This window comes from Typopeltis vanoorti, chromosome 21, assembly GCF_054136105.1.
Source record: "Typopeltis vanoorti isolate ZY-2024b chromosome 21, IOZ_Tvanoo_1.0, whole genome shotgun sequence".
Classification (NCBI taxonomy): Eukaryota; Metazoa; Arthropoda; class Arachnida; order Uropygi; family Thelyphonidae; genus Typopeltis; species Typopeltis vanoorti.
The window spans coordinates 78,131,544-78,154,159 of NC_143569.1; the positions used below are offsets into that span (position 1 = coordinate 78,131,544).

Here is a 22,616-nt window from a genome sequence, read left to right on the forward strand (position 1 = left end):
AAATAAACAGGTGGAACTATCATATTAAACAGGAAAGACATCATAGTTTAACATTCAGATCAGGTTTAGCATAAAAAAAAAAGTCCATATAAGTTCTAGAATAAGAGAACATAGCATTCACTAACAATAGCCCAGACCATTAACCATGAATGATTAATGGTCTAGGCTACAGTGCTAAAAATCACAGTATAGAGTCAGTCCATTTCCATTTGTGGAACATCTCTCATGTCCTGCCCTGATCTAAGTTAAGTGTAGTAAATGTCTTGGAAGGTCAAAAACCCTTTACTCTGGTAAAGGGTTTTTGACCTTCTCAAACTGGATCAGGAATAGTGATCTGCAAATTAGAAGTGTGCTTTTGCCAGTATAGTTTCCAGGCTGATATGATATCAGAGGCTTCATGCAACATTTGCACAGCAACTCTCAAGGCAGGCTATCAATATTCCAGTCTCTGAGTAGCTGTGTAGGAGATGTCTTCATGTATGGACAAGTCACTGTTCTCAATAATTTTATTCCAAAAGTTACCATAATGGAGGAGAGACAATATTACTAAGTGTTGAAAGCCAGTAAATTGGTGTTGATCTTACTGTTCCAGAGATGGCTTAGTTGAGATGGATATCAATCAGAGAAGTGTGAGAACTGCTAAGCCATACTGGAGAAACTTTCTGCTGTGGGAAACACTGATGCCAAAGGTATCATTCATAATGTACTAGCGTCTGCACCCCATGGAAAGTCTGCTAGTTTCTACAAGAACTGTGAGATTTTAATTTGCTAGCAATCCTTGTCAAGTGATCTTTGAAAGTAAAGGATCTGTCAAGAGTCCCTCTAAGATATTTTGGGGTTCTCTTTTATTTTACCATGCTATCTCTATAGACGTTACAGGCATAGTTTGATTGGTTGTTATTTAATGGAAAGCAGTGACCTCAGTTTACTATAAACTGGGTTGTAAGTGGCACTGTTTAAATTAGTTGTCAAGTTTTCATAAGTCCTCTCATAGTGTATTCTCAGCAACTTGAAAGGAGATGTTCTGAGTTGCAGTGTCATCTGTATACATAAATTTCCATGAGATGGTGGGGAGATGTCATAGGTGTAGAGACTGAAAAAGCAATGGAGCTAACACAGATCCTTGTGGAAGGTCATTCCCTAGGATATGGAATTTACTTTGAGTCATTAGAATATACCTGAATTTATTTATATGACAACATATTGTTTATACAATTAGCAATCTTGAGAGAAAGCATAACTTCAGGAAATTTAAAAATTAGCTCCTCTTGCCACACAGTGTAAAAAGATCCACAAAAACGTCTTCAGGCATTTATCAAAACCACTTTTAATGTAAATGGCCAAGGCCAACACACCCGATCACAGCAACTTCTTAGGCCTAAATCTAGCTTGCTCTATGGGTATCTTGCTGTAGATGATTGGAAAAATCCAACTTCAAATTCTTCTTGAAAAATCTAATTTTTCAAGAAGTTTCAGACAGATGCTTAACAAAGCAATGAATTGATAGCCTGTAACAAGAGATGGGTCTTTCCCAGGTTTTAAAATAGCTATTATTTTTGATCTTGGCTTTTTCTAGGCCTTCTCTCAGCAAGTTCCATTAGCTAATCTTTGACACTGGCAAGCAGAGTTCTTTCTCATGAAATTTCAGATTTTTAACTGAACAAATCAAGAAAATTGACCAAAGAACTTGCACTGTTTCAGATATATATATATATATATAATCTGTTTGGGTTCAACTATCATTGATGGATAAAAGTTAAGACTCACTTTGGGAATAAAAGGCAATTAAAGGATTGGTTTTTTTTTTTTTTTTTTTGCTATTAACTGCAGTATAAAATCCTATCATAAGGTAAACATTTTGCCAACAATTTAATGGTGCAAAGAATTCCCTGTACCTTACATGTTAATGAAGTTATTTCATATGGAGTTTTCCCCTTTCCTCCTGTTCCTTAGGATGGGTTGAGCCCTCCTAATGAGGGACTAAGTATATATATATATATTTCTGACTGCAGATCCATGCATGTTCTTCATTGATCTTCATGGATTGCTTGGCAAACCTTTTCGATATTTTCATCATTTCTGCTTGTCAAAGGTCGGCCAGATCATGGTTGTCTTCAACTAACATGTCCCCATTTTTGTTAGCGTTTTGTGCTTTTTCGTTAGTGCTTAAAGGCTTGCCGAAGCATAACAATAGTTTCAGCTGCATTTTTATGCACAAGAAAACAAAATTTCATGCACACTCTGTTTCTTGTGGTCAGCCATCACAAAATTGCCAAACTTGTTTGTAAGCACTAACAAAAAAGCAGCCAGAACAATGACCCATCCAGTTCACACAGGATGACTCCACTTGCAAGACTGGGGCAGAAAACTACATACTCACGATACCTAACAGAATCATCCGTAACTAGAAAATGCATGCACAGCAAGTTTAGGTTCCAGTTATTTTTAGGTATCCCCTTCTACTAATGTTTTATGTGCTCACTAGATAAACAGCTTTTTGGGTCTATATACTGCTCTGCAGTTGCAAGTTAGATGTTGTGTTAAAAGTCAATATACCTGCATTCTCTTGTGCTAAAATATACAGCCAGCTGTTAAAGTTCATTCCTAAAGTGTAAAAATTTGATAATTTCTACCAACTAAAGCTTGCTTGACATCAAATAAGCCTTTCAGTTATTAACAGAAGCCATAATTAGAGAGATTCTTCCTTTGTTGATTATCCAGCTAAAGCAATCAAAAGATAAGAGTTGAGATGAAAGTGAAATTAAAGTTTTAACCAAGTTTTCATTTCCCAGTGATGTAATTAACTTTTTGTAGTCAAGGCATCCAAGCATTCACGTATAACTTCTATTATGTGACTGATCACTAAAGCAATAAAAAGATAAAGCTGAGATAAAACTGAAATGAAAGGTTCCTTCAAGCTTTCATTTACCAATATGTAACTAAGTTTTTTTGTAGTAAGGCATGCAGTATTATTCATGTGACTGCTATAACTTTCTTTCTCTCCCCCCCTCCCTGGCAGGTAGACCATCCATTAGTAACAGTATGACAACAACAACAACAAAGAGTACGTATGAAAATCAGTTACATGAATGACTTGGTTTATAATTACTATTTTGAATATATGAAGAGAGTACAGTAATCAAAATTTGTACTGGACTAACAGAGTATTCTAAACAGAATACTATGATATCACAGTCTCTTAAGAACATTTCAGGAAAACATGATGACAGTCATTAATGCAAAGAGACTTTGTGATAGATTATACCAAGATCACACTTAGTACCTTTTAATATAAAAAAGTCAATTAATGTATGATTTTTGTTAGGTTATCAACAAGATCTCACTTATTGTTCATAAAATTGTAACATTTTTACTAGTATGTTAAACTGGAAATAAAAATTCTTGCACTTCTTGATACTGATATATGAATGCCAAGATTCTTGGCATTCATATATCAGTATCATCATTGAATTCCTGATATATATATCCCTCAAGAAGCGTGCAAGATGCTACGATAGCTCTACATGAAAAGCCTATATTATTACTATCTCTCTGTCAAACATTTTCCTCCGAATTAGCCTCTCAGGGATTAAATATTGTCAGATATCACATTTCAGTCTTCAGAGATGCTTCTAACTGCAAGAATCCACTTAGATCATGGTATTCTTGATTTTTTTTCCCTCTGCCATCAAACACCTGTTTTGCTAATCTTTCTTCTCCCATTCAGTTTAAATGACCATGTTGCATGAGATTAGCCCTCCTCACACATTCTTAACTGCTAACAATATCAAGTTCCTTCCACATATCCTAATTTTTAATATAATTCTACAATTGATGCTACATGTGCACTTCTCAGACAAGGACTGGAGACCACAAAACTCCCATATCTGTGGTCTCCAGTCTTTAATCAACTTTTTTTATGTTTCTAACACAGCTCTATTGCTCTATATACAAGGATGGTCTGAAAAGTTCTCGGCCTAACAACGAAAAAAGGATAGTGCCACTCTAGGCAACTCGTGGTAAAGGTTGTTTAAGCTCTGATCACTTTCCTTAGTATTTTTCCCTTAATGTAAAGCACATCCCCTTGCAGAGATGTATGATGCTATGCATTAAAGGCAATGGTCACTACCCATACCAGTTTCGACCTTTATTGAGGTCTCGTCAGTCGGAGCAAGACCAGACAATGCTAAGGTTGAAGTAATGCAGAGCTTATATGAATTTTACCTAAACAAGTTGCAACAAGGTGCTTTGACCTTATTAAATAAAATCTCAGGATGAGAGATAGATGTAGAAAGTTTTTTTAACTTGGGTATATTATGTATTCAAGATACCAAGTAATTTTATATAAACTTGGTTTTTAATCGTATTTCCCAAGTGAGCAAACAAACAAGTAAGTCAAGTTTGCACCTGCATGTAGTGCAAGTCTGAGCATTGTCTGGTCTGGCTCCCACTGATGAGACCTCAATAAAGGTTGAAACCAGTATGGGTAGTGACCATTGCCTTTAATACGTAGCATCTTACATCTCCGCAAAGGGATGTGCTTTACATTAAGGAAAAAATACTAAGGAAAGTGATCAGTTCTTAATCCACCTTTACCACGAGTTGCCTCAGACTTGCACTACATGCAGGTGCAAACTTCACTTACTTGTCTGTTTGCTCACTTGGGAAATAGGATTAAAAACCAAGTTTATATAAAATTACTTGGTATCTTGAATACACAATATACCCAAGTTAAAAAACTTTCTACAATGAAAAAAAAAAAAATTATAATTTCAAAATTATTTTTATTTTTCAACATAATCTCCCGTAAGAATAATACATTTATTCCAGCGATGCTCCAGTTCCATTATTCCATCCCTATAGTTCTCAGTAAGATCTGCAAAATATCCCTCTACAGCTGCAATCACCTCTTGATTCGAAGAAAAACGATGACCAGCAAGGAAGAGTTTTAGTTTTGGGAAGAAATAGAAGTCAGAGGGAGCCAAATCTGGGGAATAGGGTGGATGTTCCAACAATTCACAGTGCAGATCCATTAATTTTCTCATTGCCAAAACACTTTTGTAGGCAGGTGCATTGTCCTGTTGACAGATGATTTTTTTCTTCTGCAAACCAGGTCTTTTCTCATGAATTTTTTCATCTAGTCTAGTTAAAAGATCGGAATAATATTCCCCAGTTAGTGCTTTACCCACCTTTCAAGATAATTAATAAACAAAATGCCTTTAGTATCCCAAAACACCGATGCCATGACCTTTCCTGCTGATGGAACCGACTTTGTCTTCTTTGGCGCTGACAACCGGCTTCTGGTGTGTAATGGTGAATTCAATTCTCATCCATAGTAATAATCAATGCACAAAATCAGTTTTATTCTTGTTAAAATGCTCCAAGCACTGTTCAGAGATTTTCATGCAGGTGCGTTTTTAATATGCTGTGATAAAGCATGGCATCCAGCTTGCGCAAAGCTTTTTCATATGCAATTCTTCATGCAAAATTTATCCTACATATTCTTTTGAAATGTCTATAGTCTCAGCAATTTCATGCACTTTGACTCGTCGATCATCCAATACCATATCGTGCACTTGATCAATGATTTCTGGTGTACACTTTTTGGACGTCCTTCCATGGATCATTTTCAAGGCTGGTATGGCCACGTTTAAACTTGGCAGCTCATTTCTTAATTGCCGAAAATGAAGGAGAAAGGTGCCCATAAACTTTTATGAACTTCGAATGAATCTCTTTTGGCATTAAACCTTCTTTTACCAAAGAATTTTATAACTGCACGATACTCAATAATTTAATCCATTTCAAGGGATAGACAACACTTTTGCTTCAGATAGCTGTATAAAACAAACTACTGGATAGAATGACTTGCAATTTCACACAGATGCTTATGACAGATGTACCAACTTAGGAAAAAAAAAAAAAAAAACTCTTTCAGATAGTGTTGCCATCTATGGTCGAGGCCGAGAACTTTTCAGACCACCCTCATACAGCTACTTTAGTGTTTTCATAATTTTTCTCTTATTCCATGTAAGTTTATTGAGTTAACTCCCCATCATACTAGTTATGCTTATCCAGTGTCATCTATTTCTATATTTAATCTGCCGTTTTCACTAAAAAATTGTGCCTAAATAGGTGAAATGACTGCATTCACTCTCAACTTCTACAGATGACTTGCTGTTCTCTTCACATAAACCATAAAAATATCTACCAGATTCTATATGACCTTTTCAGAAGTTTGTAGGTCTCTATCATACCACCACTCTTCCTCCAGTTTGCTAGTGTTTGTGACCCACACGTTCTCAATCCATGTCATCTAGATTCCACAATACCAATATCTTTAACACTCCTCTTTGCACTTTCTCCAGTTTATCTGCATTATCTCATAAGTCAGATCTGTACACAAAAGTGCAAATGAGGTCGTATCAAGTCCTTATAAAGAAAAAAATGACATCCTTATCCTTACATGTCAATGTTCATTTAAGCATTGCAATTATCCCCTGAATTATATTCACAATCTTTGCTATATGGCCCTGAACTTCAATTTACTATGTGCTGAAACTCCAAGATTTCCTGCTTGATCAGTTTCTTCTAGCATAATCCTACCAATATAATATGCTATTGGATATCTTGTCACACCAAAGCATGTAGTGTTACATTTACTAACAATGAACTGATAATTAACTTCACATACCCAAATTTCTAGCCTGTAAGTGTTGCATGTCAGTCATATTCCTGATTGCCCAGTTTATCTTTACTTCATTGGCAAATAACGGAACAGGTCTATCCCAATATCATTAATGTATAGACTGAACAATAATGGTCCAAAGACTAATCCCCAGGGTACATCACTAGTCACCTTCAATCTTGCAGACTCAACCCCCCTTCCCCCCCCAGAAATGCAATATTTGCACCACCTTCAAGTCCCACTTAAAACTAGCTACCACTCCACTCCATTCCACTAAAGACAAACTCCCCCACCCCTTTCTCCTCTCAGTTCCAGGTGTATATAGAGTTCCTTGTTCCTGCAAAATGGCTACTGTGGACAGACAGAAAGATCAGCTACCATCCAAATGGAAGAACATAACAAATACATCTGCAGTCATGACTATGGTCAATCTGGCCTTACAGACCATGCTTTGGAAACAGCTCACAGAATCAATTGAAAAATGACCATCATGCTCCATCACAGTAAATTTAGAAGAGAAAGACTTTTTGTAAAATCTGCTCCTGTTCTTAAAAATCAGCCTAATTTAAATAAATATGGTTACATAAAACTTCCCAAAATATGGGAAACACTAATACTTCAAGATCCCAGTGTACATCCTAGGCCACTGACAGGTGTCCATAGAAGACACCCCATCTAGTTAGGATTATAATCTTCTGTCCACATTTCAATTAGTTTTGTGCTATCTTTGTGTGCACACACACTACATCTCATTATGTACTCCCTAATGATTGATGATGTCTCTGTAACTGAGGTGAAATATTGGAAGCATTAAATACTATTTTTAATCGTTCCTAGTACTGTTTCACTCCATTAAACTTTTACTATGAATCCCCTACAGTACTTTGTGATATCTGTCAGTCAGCCATCCATCTTTTTATCTAAGCTAATACTTTACAATCCAATCCCATATCATCCAATTTAAGCAACAGTCTTCCATGCTTCATCCTGTCAAAAGCCTCGGCAAAGTCTAAAGATATATGTATCCATTCCCCCTGTGCAACCCAACCAAGACATTATTATAAAATGTGAGCAAGTTACTCAAATCACTTTCCCATAGACTCATGCTGTTCATTTGCAAAGTATAGATTCTCTGTCAACCCATATCTGCATGTAAGGTCTTACCAACTTTTCCAAAATATTTACCACTGCTCCAGAGATACTAACAGACAACAAGATCGCCATACAGTCTTTCTCCTGTGAAATCTTCCAAATTATAGAGCCAGATCAAAGGCACAGCTAGATCGCTGAGCACACTATTAGCATCAGTACTGATATTCCATCAGACCTATTGCCAAATTCTTACAAGTTTATGCAATAGCCTCCACTTCATACACTGAGTTTCTTTATCCAATGTACAGTTGGCACTGAGCTTCATGTTGCACACACACCAGGCTGACAACTGTCAACAAAATGGGCTTAGTTGAACAATATCTTCATTTGCATTCAGGGGAGTTATTCTTTCACATTCATTCTTTATTTTATCGGTAGCATAGCGACAGAATGCTCTTTTGGGTTATCTTTAGCTTGAAGAGCCAGTTTCTTTTCATACTCTTAACTCTTCTGGCCTGTACCTTATAATTTTCATGGCTGACATTAATTTATGCAAACAATATTCTTTCCACATATTTTTCTTGAAAATCTCTTGCTTAAATAAGGCTGCACATCTATTTCTTCTATCCTATTTATTCTTTGAACTCTAGGGGCATATGGTGATACTGCATCATTTAAATATATTTTTAATGCTCCTCATAGTTCAGCATGTATTCTCTAGATCTGCCTCTACCAGATCTTCAAACTTCGATGATTGCACTGACCTCTTTGACTACCCATCCCTGAAAGTCAATCACATACAACCTGACTACCCCAACAGTGAGATAATCTTCCTTGGCAATTTCAATGTCTGCAATTCCAACTGGCTTCCCTTCTCCAACTTCACTGAGAAAGCTGATAAAGAAGCCATAACTGTTTGATATCAGCAACGATCTAACCCAAATTGTCCATAAACCCAGCAGAATTCCAGACAATCCTCTTTATTCTTCTAACATCTTAGACCTTTTCTTAACTAGCTCCCCTCGAAATACACCGTCAATGTTAAATCTCCTCTTGGCAAGTCTGACCATGCTCTTACCATAACCTTGTCCAGATCTCCTTTGCTACAGATCAATTGTCTTCCAGTCATTCACAGCCTTGTATCCTGCAGCACTACAACAGTGCCAACTGAGATGACGTTTGGAACTTTTAAGAATTGTTTCCATGGTCTGATTATTGCTTCCAATCCTAGCATCTACTCTGATTTAATAACAGAAATTATTCTCACTGGAATGAGTGCTTTTATTTCGTACTCCATTCAGAATTCTTGACCTTTATCCAAACCCTGGTTTCTCCAACAACTGTGCCAAAGCTGTCTAAACAAAATTTTGATATATGTCAACAGTTCCAGTCAAAAACTTCAGCCTCTCTCACTCAGCCACAAATCATCAACAAATCCAAAGCAGACTTTGTAAGGGCCAAGTGCAATAAGCTTATCTTCTGTCCTAATGGCAGTCTTTCTAGTTGCTTGCTAAGGCTATGGGATACAACTTCTCTTCCATGTTTCCAACTCTCTCTCTCACATCTTGATGGTACAATGCAATACCTTCAAAGAAAAAGCAGACCTTTTGGCATCAGTTTTTTCCTCCAACTCTTGCACAGATGACCAAGAAAGAACTCCTACCATTCCACAAACTATCCACAGTATGCCTCCTCTGAAATTTCACCACAAGGACATCAGAAAAATCCTTGGTAGCCTCGATAACAATATGTCTACTGATCCTAAACCATCCTATTCCAAAAAAAAAAAAAAAAAAAAAAAAAAAAAAAAAAGGAAATAAAAGTCAACCATCAATATATTGCCCCATTGTTCTGAGCTCAATATTCTTAAAAATAATGGAAAAGGTCATTAACAACCAACTGCTTCACTACTGGAGACCCATTGGTTACCTTAATGATTATCAATATGGATTCTGTAATTCTCATTCCACAGCACACCTTGCTAACCTCGTCCATCTCTGAATGCAAGCCATGAAAATTTTGGTGAAACTCAAGTGGTCACTCTTGATATTTCCGAGGCATTTGATTAAGTCTAGCATCATGACCTCATATTCTATGGTAGTCCACCCTCCCTTCGAGAATGGGTTGCCAGCTTCCTTTCTGGCTGCTCACTGCAGGTTATGGTAGATGGTTTCCTTTCATCGGATTTCTCAATTAATGCTTATGTACCCTGAGACTCAGTACTGTCACCTATGCTCTTCCTCCTATACATTAGATGACCAAGAAAGATCTTCTAATGATCTTAATGATCTTCTCTTCCTGACATCAAGTTCTATTCATAGTTTTGCTGATGACAGTTCTCTTCACTTCTTTTTCATTTTCCAAACCTTGTAGTGCTCAGATAATGAATTCTTCAAGATCTTCTTTAACCAATCTCCTAAACACTGATCTCCTTTTCATTCTCAAGGAGAGTGAGGATATCCTGGTGAATTTGAATGCCACCAAAATGAAGTCCTGTCTCATTTCTAGAAAGAAAGACCATTCCACTCTTTCTCCCTCATTTTAGAAAATACTCCTCTTGCCAACCAGGACCAATTTTCTCTCCTTGAGCTAACTCTCACATCTAATCTATCTTGGCACGAATACATCAAGTCCATAGATTCTTCAACCTCCAAAAAACTTTGTATTCTTTCTGTTCCAAATAGTACTTCTCTCCTGCTCAATTCCTGACGCTTTATAAAGCCAACCCCTCCCAAATCTTAAAATACTGTTCCAATATTTGCGGTGGTGTGCCTAAAACTCCTCTCAGGATGCTTGACTATATACAGAAGCAAGCAGTTTGCTTAATTGATGACCCCTCCCTCACTGCCTCCCTCCACTTTCCCAAAGACATTCTGTTGTTGCTGCATTATGCCTCTTCTACAGGTATTTTCATGGGCACTGCTCTTCTGAACTGGCCACTACAATCCTTACACTTTCCTGTGTAGGGACTGTAGTGTAGTGTATTGATTCCAAATTTACCAAACCAACTTTTCATCCTCTGCTTCAGTTACTACACCTCTGCTCTTTAAAACAGTCTTCCCCAACTACAACGTTTAGGTTTTCAAAAAACACATCAACGCATTCCCCTCTTCCAGCTCTCACTTATCCACACTGGTACTATGTTATGTCATAGGTCTTGAGACCTCTCGTACGTTGGACTGATATATAGAACAAAAAAAAAAAAAAGTAATCTTTTTCTGAATGGAAGAACCATATATTTAGCCATTTCCTATATTTATCGTGTCTTCTCTTTATGTGAACGTGTGCACACATTTATGTTGGAATCATGACGTTAGTTATAATTAATCCAAGACTTGAACAGAAATCCAGCAGATGCTTATCATTATTATTAGCTTTGCTCTTGTTTTTTCAAATTTTTCCAAAATATTTCCATATGGCTGGAATTCATTTTCTACTCTGCTGTTTAGATTTTCAATTTGTCTATTTATATAGGTAAGCTACTTTTCTAATGACTCAAAAATTCCTCCACTTCTCTAGTTAAACTTTCTGTGGAAACACAGGCACAATTAAGTATTACTTCCACATCACTTAGCTTGATACTACCTACCATTAATGATTATTACCTTCATGTTTTTTAGTGTTGAACATTATAATTACTCCTATCTTCCTTTCTGTGATAGTACTGTTGCTGTTATTTAGAAGAATCTCACCTGTTTTTCCTTTTTTTTTTTGGTAATACCAAAACAAAAACAGGTAAAATTCTAGATGGAATTCAAAAACTCCAAGATCTTTTCAACCAAAGGATATCATTAATAGAGACTTAACTACAAAGGCTCAACTATGGAATACAGTCGGATGCCAATAACTGTTTGACACGTGATAATGGATTGCTAGTAAAATGGAAGAATAAAAAAATTCGGAAAAGTATGTGTAATAATATAAACAAGGGAATAATAATATATTCTTTCAGTATTATTATTGACCTTCTATTAAGAGACCTGTTCTTCTGGGATGGCAATACTATTAACTAAATTTCATATGTTTACAGTACATATAACTACCACCAAATGTTGAATTGGATATTAATGGTATTGATACGAACACAGATTGTTAAGAAAATAACTATTTATTAACTTAAAAGCTAATATTGCACTGGTATTATATCCAGCATCCTCAGAGCACACAAAGTTTGTTACAATAGCAAGACAACTACAATCTGGTGTAACAGTGAGGCTAGTATAAGTAATTGCAGCGTGCAACACACAATTAAAGTCATAATTAGGCGCCATCTAAGTTATCTAAAAAATAAATAAATAAATAAATAAAACAGTAGTCCAAAGTTTTGAAAAAATCATCATCATCAAATTCCTGCCATGTACCCTCAAAGGGGTGTACAGGATGATAGTTCTACATTAAAAATTTACATCATTACTAACTTCCTATCTACAATTTTCCTCCAAACCAGTCCGTTACTTGCCAAGACTCCAACATTATCAGATCTTATATTTCTATCGTGTAAGGCACTTTGTACCGTATCAATCCACCTATATCTTAGTCTTCATCTGGGTCGTTTTCCTGCCAACCTGGCAGAGACCACTTGTTTTGCTAATCTTTCCTCGCCCATTCTGTTTAAGTGACAATACCGCCTGAGATTAGCTCTGCTAACACATTCCTGGATGCTGACAACGTCAAGTTCTTTCCTAATATCCTCATTTTTAATATGATATTGCCATTGATGCCATCTGTTCAAGCCACTAATCTTTCTCAGGACTCTCATATCTGCAGTCTCTAGTCTTTGGTCAAGTGTTTTACTTCTGACCCAGCTCTCAGATCCATAAGTTAAAACTGGTTTTAACACTGTCTTGTATACAGCTAATTTAGTATTCTGACTAATTTCTTTCTTATTCCATATGAATTTATTCAATTGACTTCCTACCATACCAGCTTTGTTGATTCTGTTATCTATTTCTATATTTAATTTACTATCTTCACTAAAAATCATGCCTAAGTAGCTGAAATGTTTTACTTGTTCCACAGGTTCTCTGTTCACAATGCAGTTGACATTTTCAATGATTCTGCCTATTTTCACTGTCTTTGTCTTTTTTATTGCTGACCTTCATACCATATCTATTACAACAGTTATTCAATTTAGTCAGGGAATCTTGCAAACATGTAGCGTATTTATTCAGAAGTATAACATCGTCTGCATAAAGCAAAGAGCTGACATTAACATCGCCAATTCTGATATCATGTTTAATACAGCTTTCCTTCATAATGTGATCCATATAGATAATGAATAACAGAGGGGATAATGTACATCCTTGTCTCACACCAGACTTAACAATAAACCATCTTCCTGTACATCCTTCAATTCTAACTTCTGAGTTACAACTCAAATACAGACTAAGTACTGCTTGATATAATGCCCCATTGACACCATATAACTGTAGCGTATTGAATAGCTCCTCTCTTGACACCTTGTCATATGCCTTTTCCAGATCAACAAAACTTAAATACAGATCCTTGTTATATTCCCATGCTTTCTCACCTATTTGTCGTAAAGTGAAGATCTGACCTGACAGTCTCTATTTGACATGAATCCAGCTTGTTCTTCACCAAGCTTTTCTTCCACAATTCTACTCAACCGTTTCTCAAGTATACTTGCATATATCTTCCCAGGAACACTCAGTAGAGAAATATCTCTAATTCTCATATTCAGTTTTATTTCCCTTTTTATATATGGGTACTATGAAAGCTCTACTCCAAACATTGGGAATTCGTCCCTCTGTCCAAGCTTTCTGAACTATGCAGTGCGGCCACCGTAAAACCTTTATACCACCATACTTCAGTATTTCTGGTCGAATATCATCTACTCCTGTTGCCTTTCCACATTTCAAGCCTTTGATGGCTTTTTCTAATTCAAGTAGAAAAAGTTGTAGGTGTCCCCTCGTGATGAGTCTTCAGACTCCTTGGAGGTTTCAGGAATAATAATAATGTATGGATATGTATTCCTGACCATGCCTGGTCAGTGTTTTTTACTACTGTGCTGCCATCACTGCTTGTTTCATTTAGCAGTTTTCCAAAGTAATTACTCTATACTTCAAGGATATCTTTTTCTCCCGTTTTCATGTCACCTTTATCATCTCTAACTCCTTTTACAGCACTCTTTCCTCCATTTCTAAGCTTTTTCAACAACCTCCAGAATATCTTGCCACCTTCTTGATATTTATTTTCTATGTTCTTGCCAAAGTCCTCCCATGACTTTTGTTTAGCTAGTTTTACACACTGTTTAGCTTTCTTACATTTGTCTCTGTATTCTCTAAGAGCAAAAAACTGACTTATTTGCCAGGAACTTTTCATATGCTTTCTTCTTTTCCTTCACTGCCTCTTTAACTTCCTGTGTCCACCATGGAGTTCTAATTTTCCTATCCTTGCAGACAACTTCACCATATTCCTCTCTGGCTGAATCAATCAGGGTTTTCTTCAAGACTTCCCACTGAATCTCCAAGGTTTGGTTCCTGTTCTCAAACTCTTTCATTTTTTCTTCAATAATCTTTGTGTATTTTAGTCTACAGTTCACATCTGAGAGCTGCTCAACTTTTATTCGCTTTAAAATTTTTTTACATGTTCTTGTTTTCCATGTGAAATTCAATTTTATTCTGCTCAAGACTAAATTGTGATCACTTCCAATTTCAAATTCTCTGTACACTCTGGTGTCCTGCACTGGAGAAAAAAACATCACTATCAACAATAACATAGTCAATGAGACTTTTCTTATTCCTTGCCCCTTCTCTCCATTTGAATTTGTGGACATTTTTATGTTGGAACATTAGTAATGACCAGTCCATGTCCTGAGCAGAAATCCAACAGATATTTGTGATTTTTATTAGCTTTGCTCTTTTCTCTAAATTTTCCCAAAATATTTTTGTATGTCTGACAATCATTTCCTACACTGCTATTTAGATCCCCAACAAGGACCAACTTTTCCTTTTTCATTGTGTCAGTTGCTTTTTCTAAAGCCTCAAAACAATTCCTCCACTTCTACTTTAGTAGAACCTTCTGTGGGACCATAGGCACAAATAAGTCTCATTGTCCAGTTCCCCATTCTCATATTTGCCCACATTACTCTACTTGAGACTGCCTGCCATTCAAGAAGATTAGCCTCATATTTTGTGTTGAATACTATGGCTACTCCTTCTTTTCCTTGATTGTCATTGCCTGTATATAACATTTTGTATTTATTTCTCAGAAAGATCTCACCAGTTTTTGTCTTTTTTGTTTCAGTCACCCCTATTATGTCGATCTGGTACTTATCTAATTCCTCAGCTAGCTCCATTTCTTTGCTATTCAAGCTTCTTATGTTGATAGTACCGATCTTTAACTCTGGTGATGTTGAGTTGGGGGTGTGTTTTCAGATTTGTTCCAGTAGCTGACTTTTCGCTGTTCACCCTGGTTCCCTGACGAAAACAACGGGGGCCTTGTTTAACCAGGCGATGCCCGAGCCGGCATGGAATTTTGTCATGTTCTACCATAGTAGTCCAAATAGTTTTTGAAAGTTTTGAAAAGTAGTAGTCCAAAGTTTTGAAAAAAATAAATAAATAAATATTAATTTCTTAGGATGACTGTCTCCCAAATCTTTGGTAGATTTATACAGCCATACTTGTTAAGGTTTGGAGTATGTTTTAAGGCTCCTGTTGATTCCAGGAACAACCTCTATGACTTGTAAAAGCTTCTGTGCAGTACTTTTGTTTTTGTCCAATTGATCCTGTGTGCTAGGGTATCCAAAGCATGGTCTGCCAGACCCGACTTACCATAGCAAAAGTGCTGGATATATTTTTTGTGTTCACTGAGGCGGATGTCCACAGTTCTTCCTGTCTGTCCGTAGTAGGCTTGATGACATGAACAGGGCACTTCATAGACTCTTGGATGTAATAAAGGAGTGAATCTGTCCTTGGGTGAATGGATGAGAGTTGACAATTTCACATAAGGTTTAAATACGATGCACAGCTGGTGTTTGTTAAGCACCCTAGATATCTTTTCAGATGTGCCTTTAATGTATGGGAGGATGATAGTTTTGTTGTAGTCTTCTGTGGTAGATTAGATAGTGGGGAGGGGGGGATTTCTGGGTAGCATTTAGTATTTTATCTACCTTATGGAGATTATAGCCATTGGTCAGGAAGGTGTGATGCAGGCGAGAAAGTTCAACAGTGAGAGCAATGTCATTGGAACAGATTGTTCTAGCTCTATGGGTTAGTGTTTTTAAGATACCATATTATTGAGAAGGGTGATGGTGTGATTGTTTCTGTAAATATTTCCCTGTATGTGTGGGTTTTCTATAAACCGAGAATGATAGGGAACCTTCTGGAAGGAAGGGCATGCGGGCATTGGATTTTAGTTCCATTGTAAACTGGATTTTAGGGTGCTAACAATTTAGATCCGCTAAAAATGTATTCCACGTGTCTGGGCCATGTAGCCAAATAGCAAACACATCATCAACATAGTGTAGCCAGAGACTAAGTTTGAGAGTGGCTGTGTTGATAGCTAGCTTTTCCAGATGTTCTATGTAGAAGTTGACTAAGGGGGAGAAAGAGGGAATCCCATAGCTGTCCCATCTAATTGTATATTTTCTCTTTCCATGTAAAATAACCTACCTGTACTGTGAATTTCAATAGCTGAAATATATCAGGGGGAAATTGTGAATTTAGTAAGTTAAGTGTTTCAGTGAATGGTACATTATTGAATAATGAGGTGATATCAAAACTCACCATTAAGTCCAAACTATTTAAGGTGTGGTTTTCTAAAATACTTTTTGGGTGGGTAGAATTTTTAACTAAAGAGGGAGAATTGTTTGTGCAAGTGGCTAGTAGTTTGGCTAAATGTTTAGCTAGTTTATATGTAGGACTGTTTATACTATCTACAATAGGGCGTAAAGGTGTATCTTGTTTATGGATTTTTGGAGCTCCATATATCCTGGGTGTTTTAATGTGAAAGGGTTTGAGTTTCTTGACTGCTTCTTTTGGCCAGGAAGTGACTTTGTTCAATAACTTGCACACCTTATTTTTTTTGTGAGTTGGTGGAATCTCGATCTATAATTTGATATGTTGACTGGTGAAGTGCTTGCGTTTTGCTTCCATATTCTGTTGTATCCATTACTACTGTTGCATTTCCTTTGTCTGATTTGGTTATTGTAATGTGGTTATTATTGCATAGCTCTTTTAGAGCCATTATTTCTTTATGTGGGATATTATTTTTGGGAGACTTAGAATGGATTAGGATATTAGCCACATCTAACCGAATAATATTGGCTATTGCTGGAGGCAGGTCATATATCCCACGTTCAACGGAAGCCATTATTTTGGTTTTCGGAACTTCTTTAGGAGTAATGGTAAAATTGTGTCCCTGACTTAAGGCACTCATGGCTTCTTTGGTTAAGGTTACCGATGATAAATTCACAACGATGCCATCTTGATGTAATTGCGGCAGCTATGTAGCAATGCATTGCTGGAGGATTTCAAATTTTTTCTGGTGTCGGTTTTTAACCTTGGCGAATTCTTTGTTGGCTGTAGAGTCGGAGATTCTATCCAGGATATCCCATAGCTCCGGGTTCAAAATGTTAGATAGTATATCACGTAGTGCACTGATGGAAGAATTTATTTTATGAAGTTCTCGGCGAGTAGCGTATAATTGTTCCCATAAAAGTGCTAAACTCACTCATTTATAAATAAGTTGGGCTTTGGCCGAGTGAAATTTATTCTTAATTTTTATACAGTTTGGTATCAAATTGGTATCTCGGCACCTTTTTAAGAAGGCTAACCTATTCAGTTGCTGTGCCAAATTTACCCACCTAAAAAGTATTTTAGAAAACCACACCTTTAATAGTTCAGACTTAATGGTGAGTTTTGATATCACCTCATTATTCACTAATGTACCACTGATTGAAACACTTAACTTACTAAATTCACAATTTCCCCCTGATATATTTCAGCTATTGAAATTCACAATACAGGCAGGTTATTTTACATGGAAAGGGAAAATATACAAACAATTAGATGGGACAGCTATGGGATTCCCTCTTTCTCCCCCTTAGTCAACTTCTACATAGAACATCTGGAAAAGCCTTTCCACACAGTTACCACCAAATGTATTCGAGATCAGATTTATGTTTATGAGGGAGAAACCAATGTACTGTGACTGAATTGTGGCCAAACTGATGTGTATTGTTACACAACATTCACCAATCCATGTTTGTAATAAAAATACTAAAAAAATCCTGAGGAAAACTAACACCCCAAGTCTCAGACTTGGGTATTAATTTACTGAATTTACTCTAAATTTACTGGTTCTGTAAATTTAAAGTTGGACAGTAAATGGATGTTGTCTAGCAACTGCTTGTGTTCTTACAGTCTTGGAGGAAAATGGAGAAATAGTGGTCAGTTCAGCTAATACTGTCTATAGAGATACTTAAAGAAGAATCATAAGGTAGAAACAAATTACATAAGAGTGTGACTGTAGTGCATCTCAGTGAAATATCAATGATTAATTGGAATGCCCTCTTCTGGATAGTACCAAGCAATTAGGGAGGTTTGAGGCACCACCTCCAAATGGGTTAGCAGCATTTCAAGGTTGAGAAGATTTTAGATTTAACCAATGTTAGAAGTTATAAAAGTGAGAAGTAATGCCTTGAGAGAAGAAAAGTTTCTTTGAGGCTAAAGAAGCTATATGTTTATCAGGAGATGACAGAGATATAAGTCAGCTTCCATGACCAATTCCTCTGATGTTATTAGGAAATCCAAGATCTTATCTTATAGCCAGTAGATTCATGTACATGTTACTTCAAATAACTATCACAAAGTTGCTACAAAAATTTACCAAACCACCATATTATCCACTGATTCCTTCTCCCACTCAATATCTCCTATATTAAAATGCTCTTTAACAATACTTTGCTTTTCTTTATCTCTATGAACCACCAAAACAGCCATATGGATGAAATATATCAATTAATTTATGCTTTATATTCATGTTATTTTAATAATATCCAAATTTATTTCAATGGGCTTTGTAATTATTGACATGTAAACAAATCGAGGCCATTAAGGGGTGTTAATTTGTAAAGTAATATATACAAATTTAACAAGTTTTTAAAATATTCGCCCACTATTGCTCATTAATTATTATTATTATTCATGACACCTTCAAGGAGTCCGAAGACTCATCGCGGGAGGACACCTATTGTACAACTCTCCGTCTCTACCACTACACCTAACATATGCTACCAATCATCTACATCAGTGCCATCTACTGCTCACCACCAACCACAGCTACTATTTTTTGTCTGTAAATTGCGTGTGTTCTGAAGGGCCGATTTGTCTGTATGCGGGATGAAAAACCCGAGTTTCCGGGGAGAAAAAACCCTGCTACCTCCATATGAGATTGGTTAACTCACCTTCGATTGAAAAAGGTCCATATAAAGATTCCTCCCATCATGACGAGACTCAAGCTTAGGCATTTTCCAATTGAAGGGCGCAACGTACCATCATTCTTCCAATTGCACTACGGAGGCCCTGCATTTTATTATTTATAAAATGTTGATGAGCAACTTAATACTTTCAACAATAATTTCTAAAACTGGATAAGACCAGAATGGTCACAGAACTATGCAATTCATTACAATAAATAGCAATATAACAGTAACAGCTTAAAAGATTTCTAAGGAACATTTACACCTCAACATCTAATTAGAAATTATGTCCTCTTCTTAAAACATTCTTGACAGATATGCTTTGGAGGCATAAAAGCAATTATTTATTTTAATTTCAGAACATTTCATCATCATTTTGAAAAACAAATTAGCTTTTTTCCTTCTAATGTGCTTCTGTCATTTTCTAATAGGTCACTGTATCAATAGAATAATTTCTTAGGAATATTTTTAAAATATATATTTCAATATGTTTTAACTTCTCAAATGGAACTATTACACCATTATTTATGAGTATGAATTAATCTATAAATGAACTTACTTCCTTTCTTTCTGAAGTCTTCTTCGAAGTTTTTTTACATGGTAGATTCTATTTACAAGTTGATCATTACTCTATATAAATAAAATAATATATTCTTACATTCTGGATGCATACACTATAATATGACATTTAAAAGCGTACCTGAATATCGTAACAAAAAATTAATAAATGCAATAAAAGATTTGTATTCTCTTTTACCACTTTACCACCTGCCTGCCTACAGTCACATATTTAGCACATATCTTGTTGACAGGATTAGGTGTTGGACGTTATTCATAAATTTTAATGGTATTAGAACACCACAACTCTAAATTTATAAACGAATGTTTAATAACAATCTTATATTTCGCTGGATTTCAAATTGGTATGTTTGAAACAAAACATCGTTTATATGCAACAATGAGTGCATTATAATTTGAAATAATTCAAATTGCAACAGACACAAGATCTAAAGTACTAAATTGGTGCTCTCTAATGTTATAAAAAAGAAGTCATTACAACTGTGTAGAAGTTGATCTTAAGATGATTATGTCCAAAATTTTTGGTGATCAATGCAATCATACTTGTTAAGGTTAGGAGAATGCTTCATAGCCACTGATGATTCTAAAAATAGTTTCTCTGACCTGTAATGACTGCTATGTAGCACATTTGTTTTTCTTCCATCTAATCCTGGGTATCCAAAGTGTGGTCTGTGGGTCCTGACTTTCCATAATAATTGTAGTAAATGTATTTCTTATGTTCTCCAAGCTGGATGGTAAAAGCTCATGTCTGTCCATAGTAGGCCAAGTCACAGTCATAAGGAATTTCACACACTCCAGGATGTGCTAGAGGGTGGAGTTTATCCTTAGGAGAGTGGATCAGAGTTGCTAATTTGACAGTGATTTTAATGTAGTATGAAGGTTCTATTAAAACACAACCCTCACACTACTGTAAAACTTGATGTAGCTTAAAAATACCAAAGCACTTTACATCGATTTTTACAGAGATCAAGTCTCATGAGAACTGTTACAAAAATAACCTTGTTCGTCTCTATGTATTTTATTAATATAAATAACCCTATGGGAATTGACTGTATTTACCACTTTAACTAGTTTCTAGAATGTCAAAAACAAAGGCAATGCTTTGCCATCGGAACTTTGTATAATAGCTATGTATAAGAGCACAAGAAAGTTGTTTACGATTAAGTGTGCGAGAAAGTTGTTTGTAAGCTCTGCGCATGAACACCTTCAAAAGCTAGTATCAAAAGTTTCCGCTGCCCGACAAGACAAGGAAAAAAGAGTGCACAGAGGAGAAGAAAGAACGGGTTGGCCTTAACAAAAGGATCAAGGAGAACTGCCGATTTCTTTTGGGTTTACAACCCTTGGTGCAAGGTCCCGGGAAGGCAAAAATAAAAGAGGACTGAGCCGAACATCAAGGGGCAGTTTCTGGCAGAGAACCAGAGGCAGTGGAGAGGAGGCGAGGTCAAGTTGCTGACAGAGGGGAGGCAAAATCCAGCTGCCAAGAGAGCAGAGGCGAGGTCCAGTTACTGAAGCAGGAGAGGTGAAGTGCTGTTACCGAAGAGAGCCAGAGGCAGTCAGCGGAGAACCAGAAGCATACTGACCCAGAGAAACAGACTTTACGGTGAACCCACACCAGACGAAAAAAACTGGGAAGTCAACTGAAGCCAAAAGCCACAGAACAATCTTCAAGCATGTATGCTGAAACTTCTTAGTACCAGGAAAATTGCAGTCCAAGAACCGCTAATACTCCGACAAAATGCCCCTGAAGCAAGGTCTAAGATGAAAGAAGAACCATAGAGACTTTGATGCAAGACCTTTGGAAGATGTTGTGACAAAGAGCCTCTGTAAGTGTGTTCCAACCCTTTAATGTCATTCTTTTTGTAATCTAGGAGATATGTCATAGATGGACTGATAAGAAATAGTAATAAGAAATATTATAAGAGAGTCCTCTGAATTGTTGTTAACTGGAATATTAATTGTAAGATAACTTGCCATAGCTAGTTAATCTCTTTATGAGTAAATTAGTCTCATCAATTTGGTTTTCTTAAGCAGAGAAGTAACAGAGTAAATATATTGTTTAGTCATTTAATATTGAAAAGAGAAAGCGTGTTTCTTTATACCAAAAGGATAGGTAGAGAGAGAGTAACCTCTCTATCGCTTATTTAATGTACTTTATTTTTAATGTAAATAAAATGTGTTTTAATTATATGTCAATAGAGTGCCACCTAATCGCTTATTTTACAATGTACTGTTTCTAAAAAAAATTATCAGACTTGTGAGCGGGAAACCAAGTGAGATAGCCGAAGAGTACAGTTAAGTGCAAATAGACCACGACTGTTTGTGTAAAGTTTTACTGAAGGAAATTGTGTTAAAGAAAGAGAGAGAGAACCGGCCGTATTACTGAGTTTTATGTCAATTAAAAGATATTAGTGGCACAGTCTCAATAAAATAAATTTTCTAGTATCCATAGGCATAAAACTCGTAGTGCAAAAGGTAGATAAAAACTGTATGCAATAGTATAAGCAAGAAAGGTTATGAGAGAGAAAGTGCACACTGTTAATTAGAATAATGGTATTTCAAAGGCGCAGTAACTATGCAGGCTTTATAAACAGCAATTAATAGAGCACAGTTTATACCACATTATATAACTTTTGAAAATAGCTATCTTTTTAGATGTATCCCAGATATATGGAATAGGAATAGTGGTATTTTGTTCTTGTATGTATGAGGAGGAGGAAGTAGGAAGGTCATGTAATAGTTTATCTATTTTGAAGGAGTTGTAGTTATTGCCCAAGAAAGAATGGCAAGGATAGTTGAGTTCTGTGGAAAGGGATGCAT

At 36.2% G+C, this 22,616-nt stretch overlaps 1 protein-coding gene across 2 annotated transcripts in view; it reads right to left on the minus strand.

The window, feature by feature from the left end:
- The window catches only part of LOC150095014 (uncharacterized), an 84,905-nt gene that overhangs the window by 44,364 nt on the left and 17,925 nt on the right, over positions 1-22,616 (minus strand). For both annotated transcript variants that reach the window (XM_090411460.1, XM_090411461.1), the window contains exon 2: positions 19,780-19,850. In XM_090411460.1, coding sequence (XP_090267586.1) covers positions 19,780-19,850 — 71 coding nt within the window. The remainder of the gene's footprint in view (positions 1-19,779; positions 19,851-22,616) is intronic.